A 22,005-nucleotide genomic window follows, 5' to 3' on the forward strand; every position below is an offset into this window, starting at 1 on the left:
GCAGATTTCTATCTTAGGTAATGTTTTATAAGAAAACAGCAGCTGACAACTGCAGCTGACCTATAACTTCTTAACACCAAAGAAAATGTTGGACTAACAACCTGAAAAATGACCTTTAAACGTTCCAACCTCATTTTTCCGCATAGTTGAACCAGCATAGTAATGACGTCATTTAGTATAGGATCGGTTCGCGATGCTTTCAAAATATCGGAAATCGTTATCGGAATAAAATGTCAGGTTTTGAATATCCCTCGTAACTAGTTGTCCTGACTTTGGCCAAGCATTGCAGCTAAGGTTGCACAATACTTGACATTGTATCGCGATACCGATAACCGATATTTTGTAGAAAAAGTATCGTGATCCAATTTCCTACCAAATGACGTCATTACTATGCGGATTGAATGTGGCCAAAAAACAAGCAAAACTGGATTCCCAAAAGTTTAAGAGAATTATCCTGAACTGTTGTGGTTTTACCCAGGATTAACGAAAGTAACAAAAGCATATACAGCCAGTTGACCAAAATAAGTGTTCTACTGAAAAAAAAATCACAAAATTACGTGTGCATTGTAGACACGCTTAGGTTAAGAAGGTTGTAATTCTGGCGATTTCCATAAAAACTTTTTAAATCATGATTTGCACTTCGGTGGCACGTTGGTTTTGAAAAAAGTGGTTTGAAAAAGCTATAATTTAAGCCTTAAATAAATTTAAGTGACCCCCTGAACGAAAAGTCATCCATTCATAAATACAAAACACTTACTGTGTAACTTATTGCGGCGTGACAAAGTTTGCTATTTTCGGTAATTTCCACAGACAGCGGGGGTTTTGGGGTGAGGGTGTGGGGAAGGGGGCGTGATTTATGTTTAGACAACAATGTAACGCAGGAAATTACGTCACAGTTTGCTTTCGCGGGGGACACGGCCCCCTTCCGATATTATGTTGGTGCAAATTGACCGCGACCTGCTTTAAAACGTGGTTGGGGGTCGTTTTACAAAAAATTTTTAAGTGTAAATTCTTAAGCGCATTTTTGCTCTTTTATTTTGATTCTGAATATTTCAAGTCTTTACCCTTGAAAAGAACTTTATGGATCCCATTTTGCAATTGTAACGTTACGATTCCTAATCAATTGATGCATAGAAAAATAATTTTTAAGCATTATGGAAAAAGATTGTATAGCCTATATACATGTTGAATGAATATGAAAGTCCGTCCAGAAGTAGACAGAGTATTTGGAACTTTTCGAATAAATCTTAATTGATGGAAGTTTTAGTTAGACGTAGAATGTATACCAAAGCCCATACAAAAGTAGCAGTTTGTAAACTAAGATAATGGCTGGAAGTTGTAGTTAGAATGAATATCAAAGTCTATATGCTTTTTTATGACGTTTTAAATAGATCTGAAGAGAATAGACTCCTTAAAATGTTTTGCACAAACACGTAGAATGAATATCAAGCCCAACAGGTTGAATTTGTTCAGGGTCAACAAAATCTTAGTTCATCTTCAACATGGTAAAGATTTAACGCAAAAACAGACTCCAGAGACGGTAAAACCAATATTAATTCAAATCTTTAACAACAAAACCATCGTTGGCGGCATCGAACCTCGAAAGGTCATTAACCTTCCCCGCCGAGCCAGACCCCACCGAAGCGGGGTTACTCGAGGTCAAGTGTCGGTGAGCAAACAATGGGCGCGCGAGCGGAAGAAGCCGCCCCATGGCGCGTCGATTCACACAGATTACGTTTAATTTCCGCTGCCCCCCTTTAATCCCGCCAAAGCTTTTGTAACGACGGGAAATGGCCTTTTCTTTTATTCTGACGCCTCTTACTGTATAACGTCGTCTGCCTTCTAATGACTGGGTTCGAGACAAAATCGAAACCTAATACGTTCGCACACTGCGCTAATGCTGTGAACTTAAGGAAAATACGAATTAAATTTTAACTCCACTGTCGCTAAAACAAACACGTCTCCAGCAGTGCAACTTTACCAACATATCATTTCAATAACAGGATATCGCAAAATTTGCCACTTCGACCTTAATTTCACATATGCGCGATTTTTGGAGTTGTACATTGAAGACATTTTATATTGAAGTGTGCTGATAATTATAATAACTGAAGTGCCGACACCTCACTCAATGTAGTTTTTTGTCTTTAGACTGTTTTAAAAGACAAGTAAAAAGATAGGATTTCCGAAAACAAAAATAATTATAAATTGCAAAGCCAAAACGATCAAGACGTTTCGATACGAACATGTATCATCTTTCAGTAAATGTGACTGAGAAGTAATCAGATGACGAAAAGTGCTATACATACGCTACTACATAGATGAGCTATATTTTCCAAAATTGGATTGCTAATTGATTTCCGCAGCATTATAAAGCTATGTTTGTTTCTTGAAGTATGTTTTGTAACCACTCTGTTTTCGCAAGCAACAATCTCATTTTAAAAAGTGCTGGGCGTTCATTAAGAAAACATGTGCACTGTAATATTTTTTTAACTTAATTTGCGCCAATTTGAAAAGTGATAAATTACTTTTTCGTACTAAGGAGTGAAAAAATGCATATAAGCGTGGCAAATAAATGAACTTGGCTTCGGCAAAACAGATCGACGACAAAAAGGTAATCAGAATAAATTAACTCCGCACTCCTTTCACGGGAAATAGCGGAAATAAGACATCGCGGCAAACTGCTTTAAAATCAAGTTCAGAGACCTGAAAAGTCTGTTTCGCTGCTTTCTTTTACAGCGTGTAAGGCGAGCGAAATTATGATTTATTAGTTGTAGCTGGCTTTCCCACGGGATTTTGCCTGTTTTAATATACGTCAAGAAAAAACCGCAACAGACTCCAAGCAAACCAAAAGGTCAAGCTCGGTAGGATCTTAGGTTTAAGTTTTACACCGCAGATAGGGGATGATATTATAAAAGGGGTAACAGGTATAATCTACTTTAGATAAATGTGGGCATTTCACATATTAATTCGTACTTCGGCATAAAAAACGGTTTGTGAAAAAGTTTAATGGGTTCATTTTACAGCAAAATACTCTAGCAAAGCTAGCAAATCAGGTCAGACACAATAAACAGATCTTAAAAGATATATATATATTTCGCCAACTAAGGCATCGTCAGTATATCTTAATTCGAATGAATCATTGTGTCTGACCTGAATTGCTAGCTTTGCTAGAGTATATTGCTGTTACTGATCAGGAATTAAGGTCGACATTTATCTTGCAAGGGTCAAGGTGATTTCCATTATTCACATATTCAGTGCAACATGGGTTCATTTTATATATACTCGTGGCTGCTGTAAATATTTAAACTGTTTAAGCATTATTTTCGTAGAAATGCGCTAAAAATAAAGACCTGTTCTAAGTTGGCCGCTTTAAATAAACCTTTTTTAAACACTGTTCAAAACTGCACTACAGGCAGTGTTTTTTTGGTAACACATGGGGGTTTTAGAGGCATTTAGTAAGAAATTGTATCACGCGCGCAATAATGAGACTATTAAAACCTAGTAAAGTTATCCACATAGGTGCAAAATCTATGGTTATACTTGTACAGATAAAATTTCAAGATAGATCTCTATTGTTCTACCATATGTAAACTTGGTGGGTGGAAAGTAATGTCCCATGCGTAATAAGCAATAAGTTGTATCCTGTTTGGCAGAATAACAGCACAAAAGCAGTCGTTGCCAATATACTAGCGCCTGAAGAAGGTTATTGGCTTATTAGGAGAACAGCTTATAAACCGTTAATCCAACCCAACCACAGGAAACTATAGTCTGAGCACCACAGAAGCAGTTTCTTCCAAACCTTCTCCTTTGGGAGTTTTAAGTGACGAAATTTGAAGCGAACCGCAGCAGATTCGCAAACGGAAGCTTTTAACTGCTTGCTGCTTGCTGGTTGCTGAGGTTTAACGGGGGAGTTGTCATTTGGAACGAAAACGATTGGCAAGCAATTACACTAAGCCATTTAACAAGGCTCAGCAAAGAATAAGTGGCCTGTAGTTAGTCCTACTAGCTCCATGCTTCATCTCTGCATTTTTGTGCACGTTAAACTTTATATATATATATCATATCTGTTTTAGTGGTTTTCTATGACCAACGTCTTCGCGTATGCTTTTCATTCCACTGGTTGTTATTTACTTAATTTCGCCGGGCAACCTATTTATGTCATGTTTTACCCCTCGGGACAAACAATGGTTAAAGACTCAAACTCGTCTTGGTTATTTAAGTAACAAAACGAGACAAAGTATTAGTTAAAACTTTAAAGTTCACCAAATGGAAAACCGCCAGGCTCCTGAAACGCCTTTTTTACACTTTTTGAACTGATTTCGTTAACTGTAATTTTAGAAGGATACTTCAATAACACACGCCCCATTAAAACAACATTCACTTTAGTAAAAACAGATTTGAAATGTAAGTTCAAACAACATTTATAACCATTGCAAACAGTGCAAGAGCAGAACCAAGTTTAACACAACGAAATCTGCCATAAAAACCGACAACAAATAGGCCCAGCATAAAAAAAACTAATTTTAAACCGTTATAAGCATGGGAAGTCAAAGTTTACCAGCGCGAAAATAGGTCTTAAAAACTGGGCCAAAAGGGATCCTTCTACTTAAAAAGCCAGGAAAGCGGGCCGGTTTCGGACGAGCAGAAGCGAAAACGATCAAGGGGGGCAATTTGGTCAAACAGCTGTTGGCGTTGTTAAAATGAGGGAAGCGAAAAGTGAAACACCTGCGACATGCCTCTTTGTTAAGGCGGTGGCTCTCCCACGAAAAGTGTCGAAGGCTCGACAATCAACACTTTGGTGTGTCGGCTGGCGGCCGGCTTTGTACAACGCGAGAAAACAGGTCGACCGTCACGGAACATTTCGCCGCGTTTTGACGCTCTAAAGGCGGTGTTTTTGTGTGGATAGCGAGAATTTATTTACCATTACTGGTGTTTTACTAGAACCTCTAGCTGTTATCTTAAGATTTATTCGAAATGTACAACATGCTACCTACTTCTGTATGGGCTTTGATATTCATTCTGCAGCTAGCTTAAACCTCAAACCATTATGTTAAGATTTATTTGTAACGTTCAAAATTCGACCAACTTCTGTATTGACGTTTCTGGATTCTGCATTAAATATTTTTTTTATATTTGGATGGAATTATTGATATAATAGTTGTTAATGCTTCTCATCCTCTGATCTAAATTTTTTTAAAGAAGTTGATAAATTGCCGAGTTGGCTTATGCTTAGTAACAGTCGACTACAGAAAATGGATAATCAGTTTGCAGCAAAGCACGCAAAAGTTTAAATGTTGTAGTTTCGTTCTCTCGGTTTGAATATAATAAAATTATAAGATTGATATTCGAAAGGAGAAGTAATTATACCAATACTTCTGTGGTTCATAAAAGTTCGATATGCTAAAGAAGTTTGTGTTGCACAATATTATCTCTGGCAAGCGTTAAAGTGCCAACATAGCCTAAAACACTATAACAAAAAGCTATACCCTTTCACGCCTTAAACTTGTGCGTATATATTTATGTAGGCGAGCGGGTATTTTTAGTCGTTTGAAGGGTCCTTTTCCGGAAATTTAGTCACCTTCGGGCCGTTTCCTTGTAAACACGCCTGTCAGTCGCGCACGAAAGCTTGACAAAGGCTATTAATCATGCCCTTGTTGATATGAAAGCTGACAGGAGCCTCGTATGCGCCCAGGAGCGACTAACAAGCTTAAACATCAAAGGCTTAAAATCGCACAAGAAGTTGTTGAAACCACAACGCAGCAATGATATGTCGTTTGAGCTAATTTGTAGTTAGATCTTAGAGCAACACTTGGATTTGATCAACGCATTTTTGCAAATTCGATAATGCTCCGACTATAGAAACTCAAAATGATAACGTCACATTAACTGATGATTATGTAAGTTCGTATCGAAACGTCTTAATCAACATGATGTCGATCTACTCGACCTTTTAGGCTTTGCAATTTGTTATCATTCCAGTTAAAAAAAATCTGCAATTTTTAGGAAATTAGCTTGTAGAAAGAGGTCAACTAAATATAAAAACATGTGTCAAATGATATATTGTCCTAACGTTCCTGATAAACAATGCACATTATTGACGTCATAATGGTTTGGGTTATATTAATTAATATCAAGTTTATTTGAATGCTTTTGAATAGAATCTTCAGCTATTAAAGCAAAATTTAGTGACTTTCAACTTTTTAGACGCAGCTTTTTGGGTTTGTTATATTCTTAAGATTGCTTTTCGCGTACTAAACACACTTTTAGACCAAAACGGTAGCTAATTTTAACCAATTAGAACATCCCAAGCCACACAGACTTTGTGTAATAATCGTGGGAACAAAATCTAGGGGGAAATCGAAATATAAACAGTCGCAGTCGGTTGACCAGCAAAAGGTGTTAATCATACAGCGATGAAAAGACGTACTTCGTTTGATGTGGCTCTGACAAGGGGGTGTACATCAAACGTATATGATTCCACATGTGCAATGTGTGATTTTGACAAGCGACTTAACAGAACGTGAATTTAAGACTAGAGCACGCATTTGCACGCCTCTAACAGTTTGTACACTATCGTATTACCCCTGAATCAACAGTATTAACTCCGGGCATAGATTGACGGGTGTTTTTAGTTATTTTTTCCCCTTTTGTACATTAAAAGCCGGTTTAAAAACTATTGACTAAACAGTGGTTCTTAACCTTTTAACATTTGCAAAACGGTAAAATTACAAAAATCTTTCGGTAAACAGAATTTCAAAGGTACGATTCTTGGTTCGACCAACTAGGGCAAGTCATTAATAAACAACACCTACCAGGAGCGTAGTATCAAACAGGGTTACTAGGTAATATGTAAATCTTAGTATGAAATTTAGACTTTATTGCAAACAATTATTTTAGCATAATCCTTGTGTGAGGCAGATCAATTAAAGTAACTTTTCCAGGCGGGGCCCCATAAAACTAGTTCACGTACCCTAAAGGGGTCCACGAACCCCTGTTTGAGAACCCCTACCCTATAGGGATCGTTTAAAAGAAAAACTAAGAGTCGTAAAACATAGCGTGATTGAAGAAAGTTGTCGAATTTTAACTTACCTCTAGAAAGGCTCAGAGCTGTAAATGCGGAGTTGTATTATTTTGTGGCGAGTTTGTTGTAATTTTTGCCTGTTAGTCCACAAACGGATTGGCCCAAATTGCGATTTTTAACCCTTGAATTGCAAAACCTAGACTAATCGGAAAAATAAAGACCATTTATTTGTCTTTATAGGTCATTTTAAACCTCTCTATAAATGTTAATGTTTGTAGGTATGATAACTATTTTCGGTGGATAATATCTTGTGTGGTTTATTGTGTTTATGTCGAATGACACATATATAGACCAAAGTTTGTTTCAACTACATACGGGAGAAATAGCGGGTCTGATGTGGCTTTTTTTTAATTCTTGGCACATTTGCAAAACAAAGGTTACCACCCCGTGACAAAAGTTGCCTTCGGACTTCGGAATTGGCCTTTTCTTTCAGTGGTGACTCGAAAACATCACCAATTGCTTATTATAGCTCGCTGATTGCTTGGCACGGAAGAACAACAACCTCATTTTGCAAAGTATCGCTGTTTTTGGCACGAGACCACCACAACTAGGCGTCTTTAAGGGCCTTGTAGCCGGCATGTCTGGTCCAATCGCTAGTGTTGGATGAACCAAGGCAAGATTGCTGATTGCTTCTTTTCCAAGCAAAAACAACTGCGCTTCGCCCGGAAGTCGGATTGTGTTTATCATGTCATCTTGGCCACGATTGGTGAATCTGTAAAGATTCTCGGGTGTACGTGCGTTCAGGGCCGCACCATGCCTTTTAGAGGCCCCAAGCACTTGGTTCCCTATATATGTGCCATTTAAAATATAAAGAAACCAATCTACATAAGATGTTATCCATCGAAAGATGATAATTGAGAACAAAAGGGAATTAAAAAATTATATTAACCGGACCTCTTTAAAGCGTCTTACCAGCTATTTCAAGGGTGACAATTTTTTATGAATTACCGGATTGAATCATAATATTTTAGGCCTCCAGAACTTATAATTTAAACCAAAGGGTATCTTTATTTCACGAAACCTATAGGTTATTGTTTTCCTCTCCTTAACATGCCTTTACAACAATTTATTATCCAAGGGTGCCCCTTTTTAAAGTTTTTTTTAGCACAAATCTATTAAGAAATTTTTTACACAAATTTCTTTATTACTCAATCTGTTTCACACAAAGCAACAATTTATCTTTCGCCTAATCCAATTCAAAGGTGAAGTAACCGCTCTACAATAAAGCACCGGTTGCAGCCCCCTGATAAAATTCCTTCTCCTGAGTGCTGTGACCCATCTGACAGGAACCTTTGGTAAAGGTCGGTTTGTTAATTAGGCCAGCGAGAATCGAGTTTCTCTTATCACACCAGTCGATCTCTGAGCGTTGTCAATTTTTTTCCGCTCGGTCGCTCAACTATCGGTGGTTTTTGTTTCGCCCCCCCCCCGCTCTACTAAAGTAATCTAGCTTACCTCGAAATCCGAAGGAGACTTCTGCTGGGTTTTAACATTTAACTTCAAGTTGTTTTTATCAGGTTGGGGTACAAAAAATGTTGTACTCAGTTTTATGAAAAAAAACGCACTTCTCTTAAAAAAGATTTGCAACAATATAGAGTTGTTCAAATTCAATTAGCTTCTTATTGCCTCATAGCATTTTTGTTATAAATAATAACATGTACTAGTTACGAAGTACTTGCTCTTGTGACGGCCGCTATAGGCTTTACCTTTTTTCCGAATTTTCTCAACTGTTTTTTGCAATATTGTTCCCTGTGGCCAATTGATGCATTTCTTGCTGTGCTAAGGTTCCTAAAAACGATCCTCGATTTTTAACTATTAATCTATATTTTGATTAGGTTTGTTTTACAGACATAATTTGTTTTAACTGTTTTCGGTTTGTTGCTATTAATTGGGTAATTCCTTTTTTAAAAAAGGTCAAAAAAGACAAATGTTTTATTATTGCGACGGCTGTAGTATGATTTTCGTTAAGTCAATAGGAAATTAGGGGTCTACGATCTAGTTAGTTTAAACGGCGACTGTACTGTTATGCTCTGCACGTTGCACAACGACCACGTGGTGCGTTTAAGTGCGCGCCTTTTTTAAAGGTCATTGTATTTACACAGCGGTGTTTACTTAGCCAAGCTACCGCATGTAAAAATGACTGAAGTTCATTTTGACCGAAGATAAGCCAACAATACGGTGTGTTTGCATGTAAGCCAGCAAGAAGTTTTATATGGTGTATTGTACATCGGTATCGGCAAAAAAACCAAAGTACTAGGTTGATAACGGTATTTGTCTTATTCGAAACCTCAAAACAAGTGTCACTGTTGACAAATTGTATTTTTAAGTTAACGATCGTACAATCGTGCTATATCAGGTCAGATTTTATTGTTACTTCAATTTTATTCTTGTTTTATTCATTCTTCTTCTTACCTAATAAATAACGTTTACTAGAAAGCTCGCCAATTAGAAAATACAATTTGTCAAAAATGCCACTTGTAAAAAGTGCTTGCTTGTTTGTGTGTTAATTAAATACCTTGCGTATAATTTTGTTTAAAGCACTGGATAAAATATACACATAAAAAGACTAAGCATAATACTCTAGCAAAGCTAGAGCAATACAGATTAGACAATATGAAAAGTTTAAAAGATCGTTTAATAGTGTCTGATCCAAATTGCTAGCTTTGTTAGAGTATTCTGTTGTTACTGATAATGAATTAAGGTCGAAATTTATTTTGCAAGGGTAAAGGTGATTTCCATTATCACATCTTCACTGCTAGCTTGAAAGACTAACGCATTGTTAGGTTAACCATTAACAAACCAAACACTCGCAACTTGGAAGCGAAAGTGAACCGTCAAGCGCAAAAGTTACAAAACTGGTTTGAACTATGATTTGGCAGACCTCCCCTGCGTATTTCCCGGCGCCCAATAAACCTACAGGCCGCAAGTTTCGCGACCAACGCACAACGGAAGGTGTTCTATAGTTTGGTAAACATATTCATATCCTGAGTATGGCGAAGGCGGGAAAAAGCTTTTACCCGAGAGGGACTTCCATCAAAACACAATCTTTTCCACGCCCGGTGTGCTTTCGACAAGCTGCTTATTGTACAGTAATGGTCGGTGGTTTTCAAACAAGATCTTTGGCTTTGCGCAGTCGCTACCAAAACGCAATTGAGCGAATCAGCATTTAAAAATCGCGCTCTGGAACCGTTGGGTTTAAGAGATGCAAAATTACCAGTGGTTTTTAATGATAGGGTTTGGCCCGGTTTGCTAAAACTAAAGGGCTTGTATTTCATTGTACGCTTTGCACTCAAGCGTAAAGATACTTAGCCTATAGTTGTTTTCAGGGATGGTTTTGCACTTTTGCCTGAGTGTAATTGAAATTTTTCGCAGGTTTTATAGCATCTTTGCCTGACACATATTTTATTGTTTTAGGCACAGGGTTATTAATCAGGAGAAAAATGCAACATTTGGAAAATAAATTTTGTAGTATTTAGCAGGATAACATACAGACTCAAACGTTTGCAGATGGGTGCAATTTGTGTTGTCAATGTGTTGAAAAATCATGTTTATTCATAATAGTGCTTTAAAACAAAGCGTTCACATTTCTTATATTTTCTTATTTGCCTTTTTAACGACGGTAAGCGTTTTTTGTTGTAAAAAACATAAGCCTAACGCGCCCCATACTTTACAGCCTTTGATCCCGGTCCCGAAAATCCCGCGATCTCGCCACCGCACGCTCTCAACCCTCAAATCACAGGCGTCTACCGCACATCAGGTGAAAGAACAAAATGTGTCGCACCGGATCAATATAAAATTTCTTACCGGACAACACAATGGATTTTGGTAGCAGGCTTATAAAAGACTTGACCTAAACTTAAGTTGTTTTGCAAAGAACTTAATCCGGACTTAAGTTCTTTTGCAAACTTTGGACTATTTTGTACATGACTTGCTTGGAAGCAAAGCCATTTTGAAATGACTTTATAACAATCTTTCCAAATCTTTTTATACTCCGAAATGTGTTTTGGTCAACTATAAACTAATAAACATGGAAGTTCTTAGAAGCGTCTAAATAAAACGTTAATAGCCACTTCTAAACACCCGAAATACTTACTTATTTCAACTATTAAACATCGGCCCCCGAAAATGTGTTTTGGTTATTTTGTATCCTTCTAAGCGTTTTAAATATATAAAAAAACTTTAATAGCTACTTGCAAGTATTTATTTCAATACACCCGAAACCCTTCTATCGTTACTTTGACAATGACTCAGCTTAGACTTATTTTGCAAAACTTTGACTTAAGTTATTTTGTAAAACAAAGTCATTTTAAAATGCCTTGTTTACAATCATTCTCAAATCATTTTTATATTTCCGAAATATGTTTTAATTAACTACAACGTTAAAGTAGTACATATTTAGCCTTCGTAAAAGCGTTTTAAAATTGTAAAACTTGCAAGTACTTATTGCAATACACCTGAAACATTTATTTGAACTATACACCGAGGAGCTACTTACGTGGTGAGGCTCTTTCCGGCCTTCCAGGGTCTTTCCGGCCTCTGTTCTGAATGTGGGGGCCCGGTTCCCTCGTTTCCAAACCTCCCCTGGCGCCACCGGTTCCATCGGCGCCGCGGCCCTCCTGCGGGTTCTGCATGTACACAATGGAGATGTCCTGGGCATAGTAGCTATCCTCTGGCTCCTGGCAGCTCTCGCGTTTTCTGCGGGCTTGGTCGAGCACAAAGTCCCGCGTGCGGTTGTACAGAGCCTCAACCTCTCTTGTTAAACTGTCGGGCGGGGGCAGTTCTTGGCTTGGCAGGTGCGTAAAGCCAAGCTTGCTGAGGATCTGACCTCTGATTGCCTCTATTCGCCGCTTGCGCATTTTTTCGAAGTTAACCCCGCAACCGGTCGCGTTTTGTGGCATTAGACTTGCGGTAAGGAAGGTAGAGAGCGTGAGGATGAGAAGAGTTTGAGTCTTGATTGTCCTGGTTTCGGGCATTTCTTTCGCTTTTTTTTGTTCTGTCGTGTGGGATGAGGTTTTAGGTAAAAATCTATCGTTTACTTAACTTTGTTTTCACTCTATTTTCAAAAGACCCATTCGACTTTGCGATCTGAAAAACATAAAACAAATTAAAGGTATGATACTTTTTATTTTAAATTTCAACGTCTTGTTAAGTTGCTTTTAAACAAGTAAACTTTCAGTTAACAACCCTCGTAAAATACATCAGTAAGCTGGTTAAACTTAAAAAAGCCTGAGTGGAGTAATTAACCTGGTGCGTATTGATTAATTAACCTGGTCCTAATTGATAATTGATTCAAAGTTTCATCAAGAGAAACCCAGATATAATCATCTCATAAAATGTACATCTAAAAGAAAACGCGTATGACACTTTTTTTAACACACGCAGACGTATTTTTGTTGGGACGACTCATAGACACCCCCGTTATAAGACTCCGTAACGCATTATTTTAAACAAATAGCGAGCAAAGGGGCCACAAAGTGTCGAGGGTAGATGGAAGAGGGTCTACCCCTCATAAAAGATTAATAACCACTGACGTATAGCATTTCAACAAATGGAGACCTCGATATATCTGAATTGTGGTCAATTTATAGGAACTTTTGTGCGCTACAATCGAAAACAAAACCTCTAAAAACGCCTCTTCTAACTTCAAAATGTCGAAAAACACACGTGATATCTGCCTTGCAAACTCCGCTGAAAAATTTCTCGCGAATTGGTCGATAACGTAAGCTCGTGAGATCCATTCTAAGGTTCGCTAAAATTAATTTAGCTAAAATGAAATCAATAAATATTTAAAACATTGAAAACAAGCTGCCTACTACTGCATGGGCTTTGCTTTTATTTTAAATAAAACTTGTTATTTTAGTCTTTCTATTTACAATCTTAACTTAACGAAACCGAATTTCCGTAGAAATCACAAAACTTCGTACAAAATATAATATACGCTTTTCCGACGCTTTCCAATTCCATCAGCAGCGAACGCTACCAAATCAAGAAAACCACAACACGCGCGCCAATGCTGAACTTTCATGTATCGGCGATTGGAAGCCCGGCTCCGCAGTCGACAATATTGCGGCAATTAAGGATGCAATTTTACCGACATTTACTCGGCGACTGAGCTACAGAACCAAACCCGGACAACTAGAACGTTTCAGCTCTTTGGAACTAAAATTAAAATTAAAGCTTTTTGTTTTCCGAATTAGAATATAATTACCGAATTCGCAAAACTAAAAAAATATAAACTAAATTAGCTTGAAAATTAACGTTAACGTTAAATAGGTCAAGTAGATCGGCATCATATTGATGAAGACGTCTTGATACGCACTTGTATCATCATCACTTAAAAATGAACTAAAATATAAACTAGAATTACATTGATTCGATACACAATCAATTTGGGTAAAACCGTTATTTTTCCAATAAAAAGGTAAAAAAAATAATTTAACTTCATTCCAAAAGGCGTGTTACGACTGTAAAACAAAATAGCATTAAAAACGGAATTAGATTCCAAAAAAACGCTATGAAACGAATAGCAGTAAAAAAAACTTCTAACTAGACGAAAACAAAAATAAAATTAGAACACGCAAGTAATCCACAAATCAGATGAGAATTCGCAGCATTTTCGTCTAGTGTGGTGTTTCTCAACCTTAAGGTCGCGACCCAAAATTGCGTCGACTTTTGAGTTGGTTAAATCGCCCATTCATGCTAATGTCTGTTTTAGTCACTTATAACAAGTTTCAACTTTTTATTTCCGAAACTCGTTATGTTTTACGCTAATTGTGTCCAACACTTACGCCGTGCTTGTCGTTTCTTGGTTAAAATACATTTCTGGAACTGCACCTTTGACAAAAAGCCGAGTATTTTAGGGCGAGCAATAATAAGTTTAACTGGCTCGCCAAAGCTTCGCTGTTGCATTTAAGCCTTAGGTCGCCACAAAAAAGGTTAAAAAACATTGGCGAGATTCTAGACCAGCTTCAAAATCCTAACTGGATAAAAGCGAAAGTTATACCGAAGCCAGTCCGAACAGAATTCGCATCATAATCCTTTAGTTTAGTATTTAGGTCGCGACCAAAAGTTGCGAGAAAAGGTTGAGAAACACTGGTCGAGATTTTAGACCAACGCTAAATCCTAACTAGATAAAAACGCGAGTTTACACCAAAGCAATTCACAAATCAGATCAAAATTCGCAGCTTTTATATTCCTCTAGTTTCTCGACTCGAAATATCTCGTTCTGCCTCGAACCACCTCTCTCCTTGCCGACGGACAGCCCTCGAAGTTTGGCGACAATTTCGCGCACGCCGCCCTCATATATATCCGCGCATTTGCGTGAGCACGCGCGCGTTACAGCGTCAGCAGCCGCTTCTGTGTTGCAATTGCTCGCTTTCAAAAGGACGGACTTTTTACGATTGAGGCGAAACTTCTTCTCTAGGCGCGATTCCGACAGAATCGGTTTACAGAGAGCGAGGAGCAAAATGAGCAGGGCGGGAGGAGGAGCAAAACCGAGGCGCTCTTTTTCCCATGGGTCACGTGAATATCGTTTCCCCCTTGCTTCTTACGCTTTACTGCACACGCTCGAATCTAAAGATTGCTCTAAAAACAGCATGTCTTACAATACTGGTGTACTAGACGGTATATTGAGCTGGTCCAGTCTGATTAGAGAATTTAATAGCATTGATATCGTATATACTTGTTTAATAAAATTGCAACTTGGCCTATTAGTTCGTCCCAGCGATGTAAAGCATTCTACTTTCTTTTTAGTAAACGATAATGTGCCTGAAATTAAAAGTGGAGCCTAAAACTCTACCCACCATCCACTCTAAATGTTGTCCAGTTTATTCAGAAAAGTGGCCCTGTAAATTGACTGAAACGATTCAAATCAATGTGACAAAACTTAAATTGCTTAAGTTAAAGGAATTAAAAAAGCACAAAACCTGGTTTTAAAATAGGTGCTGGCGCTTTGCTCGAGAAACTGTAATCTGGCCCCAAATCGCCCATCGTTTCAGCGCCCATAAAGCTGCTAAGATTGATCGTCTTCTGCAAAAAACCGCTTCGCTTACGCGGTCTCAAAAGGTCGATTTTGACACGGGCGTTGTGTGTTTTGTGGCATTTGATACAGAAGATCTGGACTACATTGGGCCACGGCTTAGCTGTAAAATTGTAACAACTGTTTAATGGTTGAAGGTTGCGGTTAGACGTAGTAGGAGTTTAAAAGCCCATACAGAAGTAAGCTGTATTTTGTGAACGTTTCGAATAAATCGTTATTCATTTTTAACTATAAAAATATATTCGAAATATTCAAAATGCTATATTCTTCTATATGTGCTTTTGATATTCCTTCTACGTCTAATCATTCAAAAGGTTAGCCTACCTTTTTCTATATGGCTTTTCATATTCCTGTTATGGCTTTCTGAGCTGCTTTTATTTTTATGTAAATAGCACACGTTTTTATATTGGGTGACTTTTAAAGTGCACCTGTTCCCAGCTAGTGTAGCCCCCTGTGTACATACGAAGCAGCTGATATCACTACACTTGTATTTGCATTTGGTAAATAAAATTAACGCCTTCTTACAATCCACGTGAACTATTGTGCAATATATACGCTATTCATATAGTATAAATTTGCGCAGTGTTGTGATGGCTAAAGTCAACGACATGACTTAAGTTTCGTATGTAAAACAGTTCGCTTGCTATATGTTGCGTTTTTACTATTTTTAGGCCGAGATAATGGTGATAAACCGACAAGTTAATCAATTCTGGAAGTTCAACGTGTTGTTGTTTATTCAAAAAAAAGACTTTACTGGGACGTACTAAGAATATCAAAGCCCATACACAATTGTAGACTTTAGGTTGCCTTGCTCTAATAATGACTTGGACTGGGACTTGACTTGATTTGTTGTTTATTCAAAAAGACTTTACTCGGACGTAGTAAAAAATATCAAAGCCCATACAGAAGTGCAGGTAGTATTTTAAACGTTTCAAGTAAGTCTTTATTCATTTTCAACATATTTGTTACTGCAACCTTTAACCATTATGCCTTAAACTTTACTTGGATCTAAAGTTTTTTTACAAATTACTTGGGTGGGATTTTAAAATAACTTGTTTCCAACACTGCGTATACTTGAAGAAAACTTATACTTGTTTCCAACACTGCGTATACTTAAAGAAAACTTATACTTGTTTCCAACACTGCGTATACTTAAAGAAAACTTATACTTGTTGACCACAAGCCGTTTTGATTCTAATCACATTTCGAATACCAGCAACAAGGGTTCAAAAATACTTTTAAAAGTCAAAGTGGCCAAAATGGCATTATCGTAAAATCAATGCTCCAGCGAAAAACGGCTACAGTTTTAATGGACAGTTTTTCCCGTGCGTTCTAAGAAGCAAGTATATGTCGCAGGTGTCCGCAACGTTTGCACCGAAAACATTTGCAAAATTGGCGGCACGTTTGCTAGAGTTTTTATCAGAAGTCATTCTGTAGCACCTGGTTTAGTTCGAAAACACAAAATTCCAGTCTTTAAAAGGCTTTATACAGTTTTACGAGAATAAAATGACTTCAGTTGTATCATTAGACTAATTTCATGCATGCTATGGATAGATTTTATACCCAGAAATAATTTTAAAAGAGCACTTCAAATAACGCAATGCACCCCCTGCCCGGTTTTTTGAAGTTTGACCTTGGGACTGTTCAAACAATTGCAGTGACCGCCACTATTTCATTCAAGCATTTCAAAATAACCATATCTGTAGCTGAACTTAACGCTATATTTTGAAAAACCGTTGAATAAATGTAAGAGACAGTTTGTGTAACTTTAAACGTCTAATTACTCTACTATATAGTGAATTGGGCAGAAATAACTAACACGAGTACTAGGCCTGACAGTTTGGCCAAATATTTGAGTGTACAATTAACATCTTACATCTGAAGAACGGAAAAAATGTTGCACTCTTATGTTTTTCCTCATAACTTTATTGCCAATAGGCCTAACGTAACATGTACAACAAGTTTTGCTTATCTTTAGATGAGTGTTTCCTAATCTTTTTTACTCCAGAGTGCAACTTAGTAATTTGCCATTCATTGGATGTTAGGAAAAACGCTTTTATATTGTTTAAGTTGCCCAAACTTTAAATTTCGAGGGTGCGATAGGACATTATGATAATATCGCTGCCGATTCGATATAAAGTTACTATTGGGCTTTAAGCAATTATTTGTGATCCAACCAAGTGGTTTCTACTTGAAAGAAAAAGGTAAATGAATAGTTAGGTTAACAACTGGAGGTAACTAAACTTCTTAACTTTGAAGCAAATTTGGCGTTATATCCAAAAAAAATTGCCTTTGAATGTTTGAATTTCGTGTATTTTTGCTTCTTTGGGCATAGTGATTAAACTTTTATAAACGCGGCGATATCTTGAAATTAAGGTGGGTTCAATAAGTTAACCAAAAAAAAATTGCTTCTATATGTTAAAATATTTTTGTTGTGCCCGCGGCGCACCTAGTAAACTTCCATAGCTCGACCGATAAGAAGCACTGGGTTAGGTAACAGGCCGTGAAGCCCTTTTCGATTTTTATAAAACCCTAAATTCCCACGGAATCTACTTTGCACGTATCTAGCGCTTCAAACGCAAAGGTTTTGATATTTTCCCATCGCGTTTTTGTAGCGTTCAGGTGTAAAAAACCACACGAAAACACAACCCCTCTTGAAGTGTGCCCTTGTAACTCATCCCGGTGTCACCAAACACTTCATGTTAAAAAAGCCACGGTTTTGCTGCATGACGTGACTACGGAGTCGGAAAGTCGCCTTTGCAAAGGTGCGTGGGATTTTCGCATGACCAGCAGTCCTATAGCGAGATTGCGATAAAGATAGACGCTGTAATATCACACCCAACTTTTATCCAACCTACTTCATGACAGCACGCCCTAAAAATAATTAAGTTGCCGATTGGGATTCTATATACAGTTTGTCTTGCGGTTAAAACGGTGGTTTTATAATTTTTTTGGAGTTAAGTGGTGTTTTTATACATACTGTATCTGCAACTTCTCACCTTTGTAGATATGATTCTAATAACTCTACATATACATGTTGACCAGCTGTTTAAAGCCTGAAAATCGTACGATAAAGACCATACTGTGTGCTTTTCATTTTTGGAAAGGCTTTACTTTTCGGGTGTTGGAAATTTTAAATGAAGGTTTGTCAAATTTCTGTATGTTTGGGACCTATACAAAGAAATCATTATCCTTATGGATGCATAGCTGCTGTTGAAGTTGAAACAAAACTCCAAAGCCCACTAAACAGGTGTGCCTCTATCTTAAACCCGCTGTAGCTATAATTTATAAATAAACCTTACATGCCCCTAAAGTACTTTTAATAGTGTTTCTGACATTTACGGCATCTATAGTAATGCTTATATCTACTAGAAAAGACAACTTTCGACTATTCGGTTCAAAAAAGCTATGTTTCTTATGTTTAGTGTTATGAAATGCAGCATAAACAATTTCAAGTTTTTACAATGAAACCAACAACATTTTCAAGGCCGCAAAACCCGAAGAAAGCTAAACCCGCAGCTCAATACGTTTTCCCTCAGAATAAAGTCATGGCTTCACTTTTGTGGCTCTGGGAACTTTTAATTAAAAGTTTGCAAGTGAAACCGCAGTCGTTTGGCGCCTCCCCTGCAACGCGCCACTTAAAAACTACACAAAGGCACTCTTCGCAAGATAATTCCCAACCTTTTTTTTTCGCTAGTAAAATCCCAGTACTCATTTTTGTCTGTTGCAAAACGAATCGATTGCAGGCGAACCAGCTAATAGGCATTAACCCTATGACAGGGCAAAACGTTTTGGTTAATGACTTTACAACACATAAAGTTGGCCAGTTTATACTAAACAAAAATGCTTTTACGCTTCATGCGAGTGTTTTCCGCTTTTATTTCGAAAATACAAAACATTTTAACGTAACTTTCTGACGCAATTTGTGAAATTGAAAGTTTTTTCAGTTTATAGGTGTTTTTTCTGTGCGAAATGGTTGCTCGTAATAGAAGATTTTAACTATAATTTAATACTTTAATATCCTGTAATTTGAAGTGCTATGTGTTAAGAACGAATTGCCTTAAACTATTTTTTTTGTAAATCTGGTTTTACTTGAATTTTAACTTTCTGATTTAACTTTTTAACAAACAAATTGACAGGGCTTAAACACTGCAAAAATCTTCTGTTAAAATTATTTTTTCAACATGCAGAAACCATAATGCGTAATTCCCGTATGTATCGCTCGTTTTTAGTGTGATTTACCATAAAACAATTCAAGGACCGACAGGAATCTCTTGGCAGCAAAAAAATACCGGATTTTCTGGCAAGAAACCTTAGCATTCGTGCAATTCCTGCCACTGTGTGCACAATGCTCATCTCTAAAAACGCGCAATTTCAGGGGGTGCACGGTTAAGGGGGTGAAGGGGGGCAAGCGATACGACTTTGTCGCGCACGACGCGATACCCCAGGGGGCCCCAAGGTCACAGGGGTCACGCCATTATCACACCCGGGCGCCCAAATGTTTTTGCAAAACCTTCAGCCGGCTCTTGAGCTTAATGCTAGGCAGGCGACGATAATAGCCTTAATTTGCGGACAATGGACGCGCGACAAACTTGAAACGCGCCATTAAGGCCAAGTGCCCCAGCTGGACGGGGTCAGGTGTCCCTAAAACAAGCACCCCCTGGGGTTCCTACCCCCCCAAAAGTCGTCTCACTTCTAATTGCAATTTCGCTAGCTTAAACCGCGACCGTCCTGTGCTCATTAGTTATTGTAGCTTTTAAGGGATTACTTGACGTGCTTTGGTTTGTCCGAGAGCATTTCCAAGGGCGTAGATCGGCGGGAAATCTGTTTAAACACACCCGGGCTACGAAATCGAAGCAATTAAAGCAGGAAGTGGCGAACAAATCACCGCGGTTGGAAAATTTGGGAGGGCCTGGCGCCTATAGCGTGGGAATATAGAGTTTGTGAGACGGATCAGGAAAGACACCACGTTGTTGAAACAAATATACATATCAAACAAATTACATATTTAATATTTATATTAGGCGAAGTGTACGAATGTCTTATAAATGCCTAGTCCAAGTAGTTTTTAAACCAATAGCAAGTTAAGCCCAGGTCTAGTCATTTTCCAAGATTTCTAGCCATTTGCGAACTAAATGTCCAAGTCAAGTCATAAAAGAAAACTTCAACCCAAAATAATAATATATTAGGAAAAACCAACAATATATTTAGTTAGCAAGACCTATAGAGCTATACACAAAATCATTTTAGAACATTTGTGTAAAATAATAACGACTAAAAAATCCCCATTTTAAGTCAACTTTATTTGTAAATCCTTGTTAGCGGCCATCTTAACATGAAAAAAAAACTTTTTTATGTAACAGGTTTCTGTATACATAAGGACACCTTGACTAAAACTTTCTTGCTTTTTCTACGTTTTTGCTTTACAAACTAAAACAAAAATGTGAAACTGAACATTTTTAATTTGCTGATATAATACTCACTAACAATTTGCTAAAAAACAATTTTATAGTTGTATCATACTAATGTTAAAAATTATAAAACGGTGTTTATGAAACATGAAACGACAACCATTGGCAGCAGGTCTCTGCTTGTCGATTACTGTTCCGCTGACTGACGCGTATATTAACAACAAATCCAAAATTTAAAAGGATCAGACATTTTTTAAGGGCACGTATTTATTTCAACGGCATATTCACCACCTGTAATTGCAGTAAAATACATACATACAAAGGCTCTTTAAAAATATATGATCCTGTATCTTGTTTAGGTTTTGAACTGAGTTTTCCCTGTTTAATACTAAGAAACGGCTTTTTGCCTACCTGGTCTAAATCACGTATCTGTTGGAACTAGAGCGTCCCTAATCGCTCACTCAATGAAGCGACGGGCGATTTAATATGCGACTCAAGTAGTCCCGTCCGCACCAACACAGTTCGGCCATTCACACAAACCATAACGAGCCCTAGTAAGTGACGCCCCTTAGCTGTTCACTGTTCAGGTTAGGCGGGTAGTCAATTTGCGGTCAGGATAACAGCAAAACGCGCCTAATCATCTGGCTAGAACTGCCACCCTCTAGCCAGGCTCAACTACTTAATTACCCCCTTACTAGCTCGGAGGTGGCGGATAACAAGGGAAGAGGGATTAAGAACACTCGGCCACTTTAATTCGCAACCTTCTTAAGTTGTTAAGCTTTCAAAACCGAACAAGTTGTGTATTTTTTGGTTTGTCGTGCAAATCGAAAAACATTGGCATTAAACTGCTGGAGATATTCTGTACATGTTTGGTTGCGGGATTTATTAGTTTAACTGATGCATTCGCCTTTTTTAAATAGATTTGATAGTAAAACCTTACAGTTTTCTGAAAATGGGCAAATCTAAAACATTGACTTAAAACTGACTCAATTATCTTTACTGAACTGTTTTTAAGTGAAGAAAGCATAAGTGACTGACATTATTTATGGCGAATTTATTAAATATGGGAAGTGTCTTTGTACGCCTTTTGTATATAATTCATTATAATAATTAGAATTAATAGTGAAAGCTGACAGTTTTCTTAAATAGAAGGCTGATTAGCTCGGTCAAATCTTAAAACATTCACTTAAAACTGCTGAGAGTTATCCTGGCCATATTTGGTTACGCCCGAGTTTCTCAAGCTTTTTTTACGGCAACCCAAAACTAAATAACAGCGAAACTTTGGCGATCCAATTATTATCTTACTGAACATTTTGTAATCGAAAAAAAAAACATGAGTCATTACTGATTAGCATTGTTCAGTGCGATTTGATAAATATGGTGTATTCGTGTTGCTTTGGTTTAGATAAATCTTGATCAGAAGCAATTTCAATAAATCTACCCATGTAAACTACTGCAGTCGGCGACCCAAACGA

The 22,005-nt window shown here is 37.6% G+C and overlaps 1 protein-coding gene across 1 annotated transcript in view; it reads right to left on the reverse strand.

The window, feature by feature from the left end:
• The window catches only part of LOC146139171 (transforming growth factor beta-2 proprotein-like), a 33,541-nt gene extending 21,379 nt beyond the window's left edge, over positions 1–12,162 (reverse strand). Inside the window, exon 1 of the mRNA XM_083391114.1 lies at positions 11,577–12,162. Within this exon, the coding sequence (XP_083247240.1) occupies positions 11,577–12,054 (478 nt within the window). The 5' untranslated portion in view covers positions 12,055–12,162. The remainder of the gene's footprint in view (positions 1–11,576) is intronic.
• Positions 12,163–22,005: the final 9,843 nt, after the last annotated feature.

The sequence above is a fragment of the Ascidiella aspersa genome, chromosome 6, assembly GCF_963924565.1.
Source record: "Ascidiella aspersa chromosome 6, kaAscAspe10.2, whole genome shotgun sequence".
NCBI lineage: Eukaryota > Metazoa > Chordata > Ascidiacea > Phlebobranchia > Ascidiidae > Ascidiella > Ascidiella aspersa.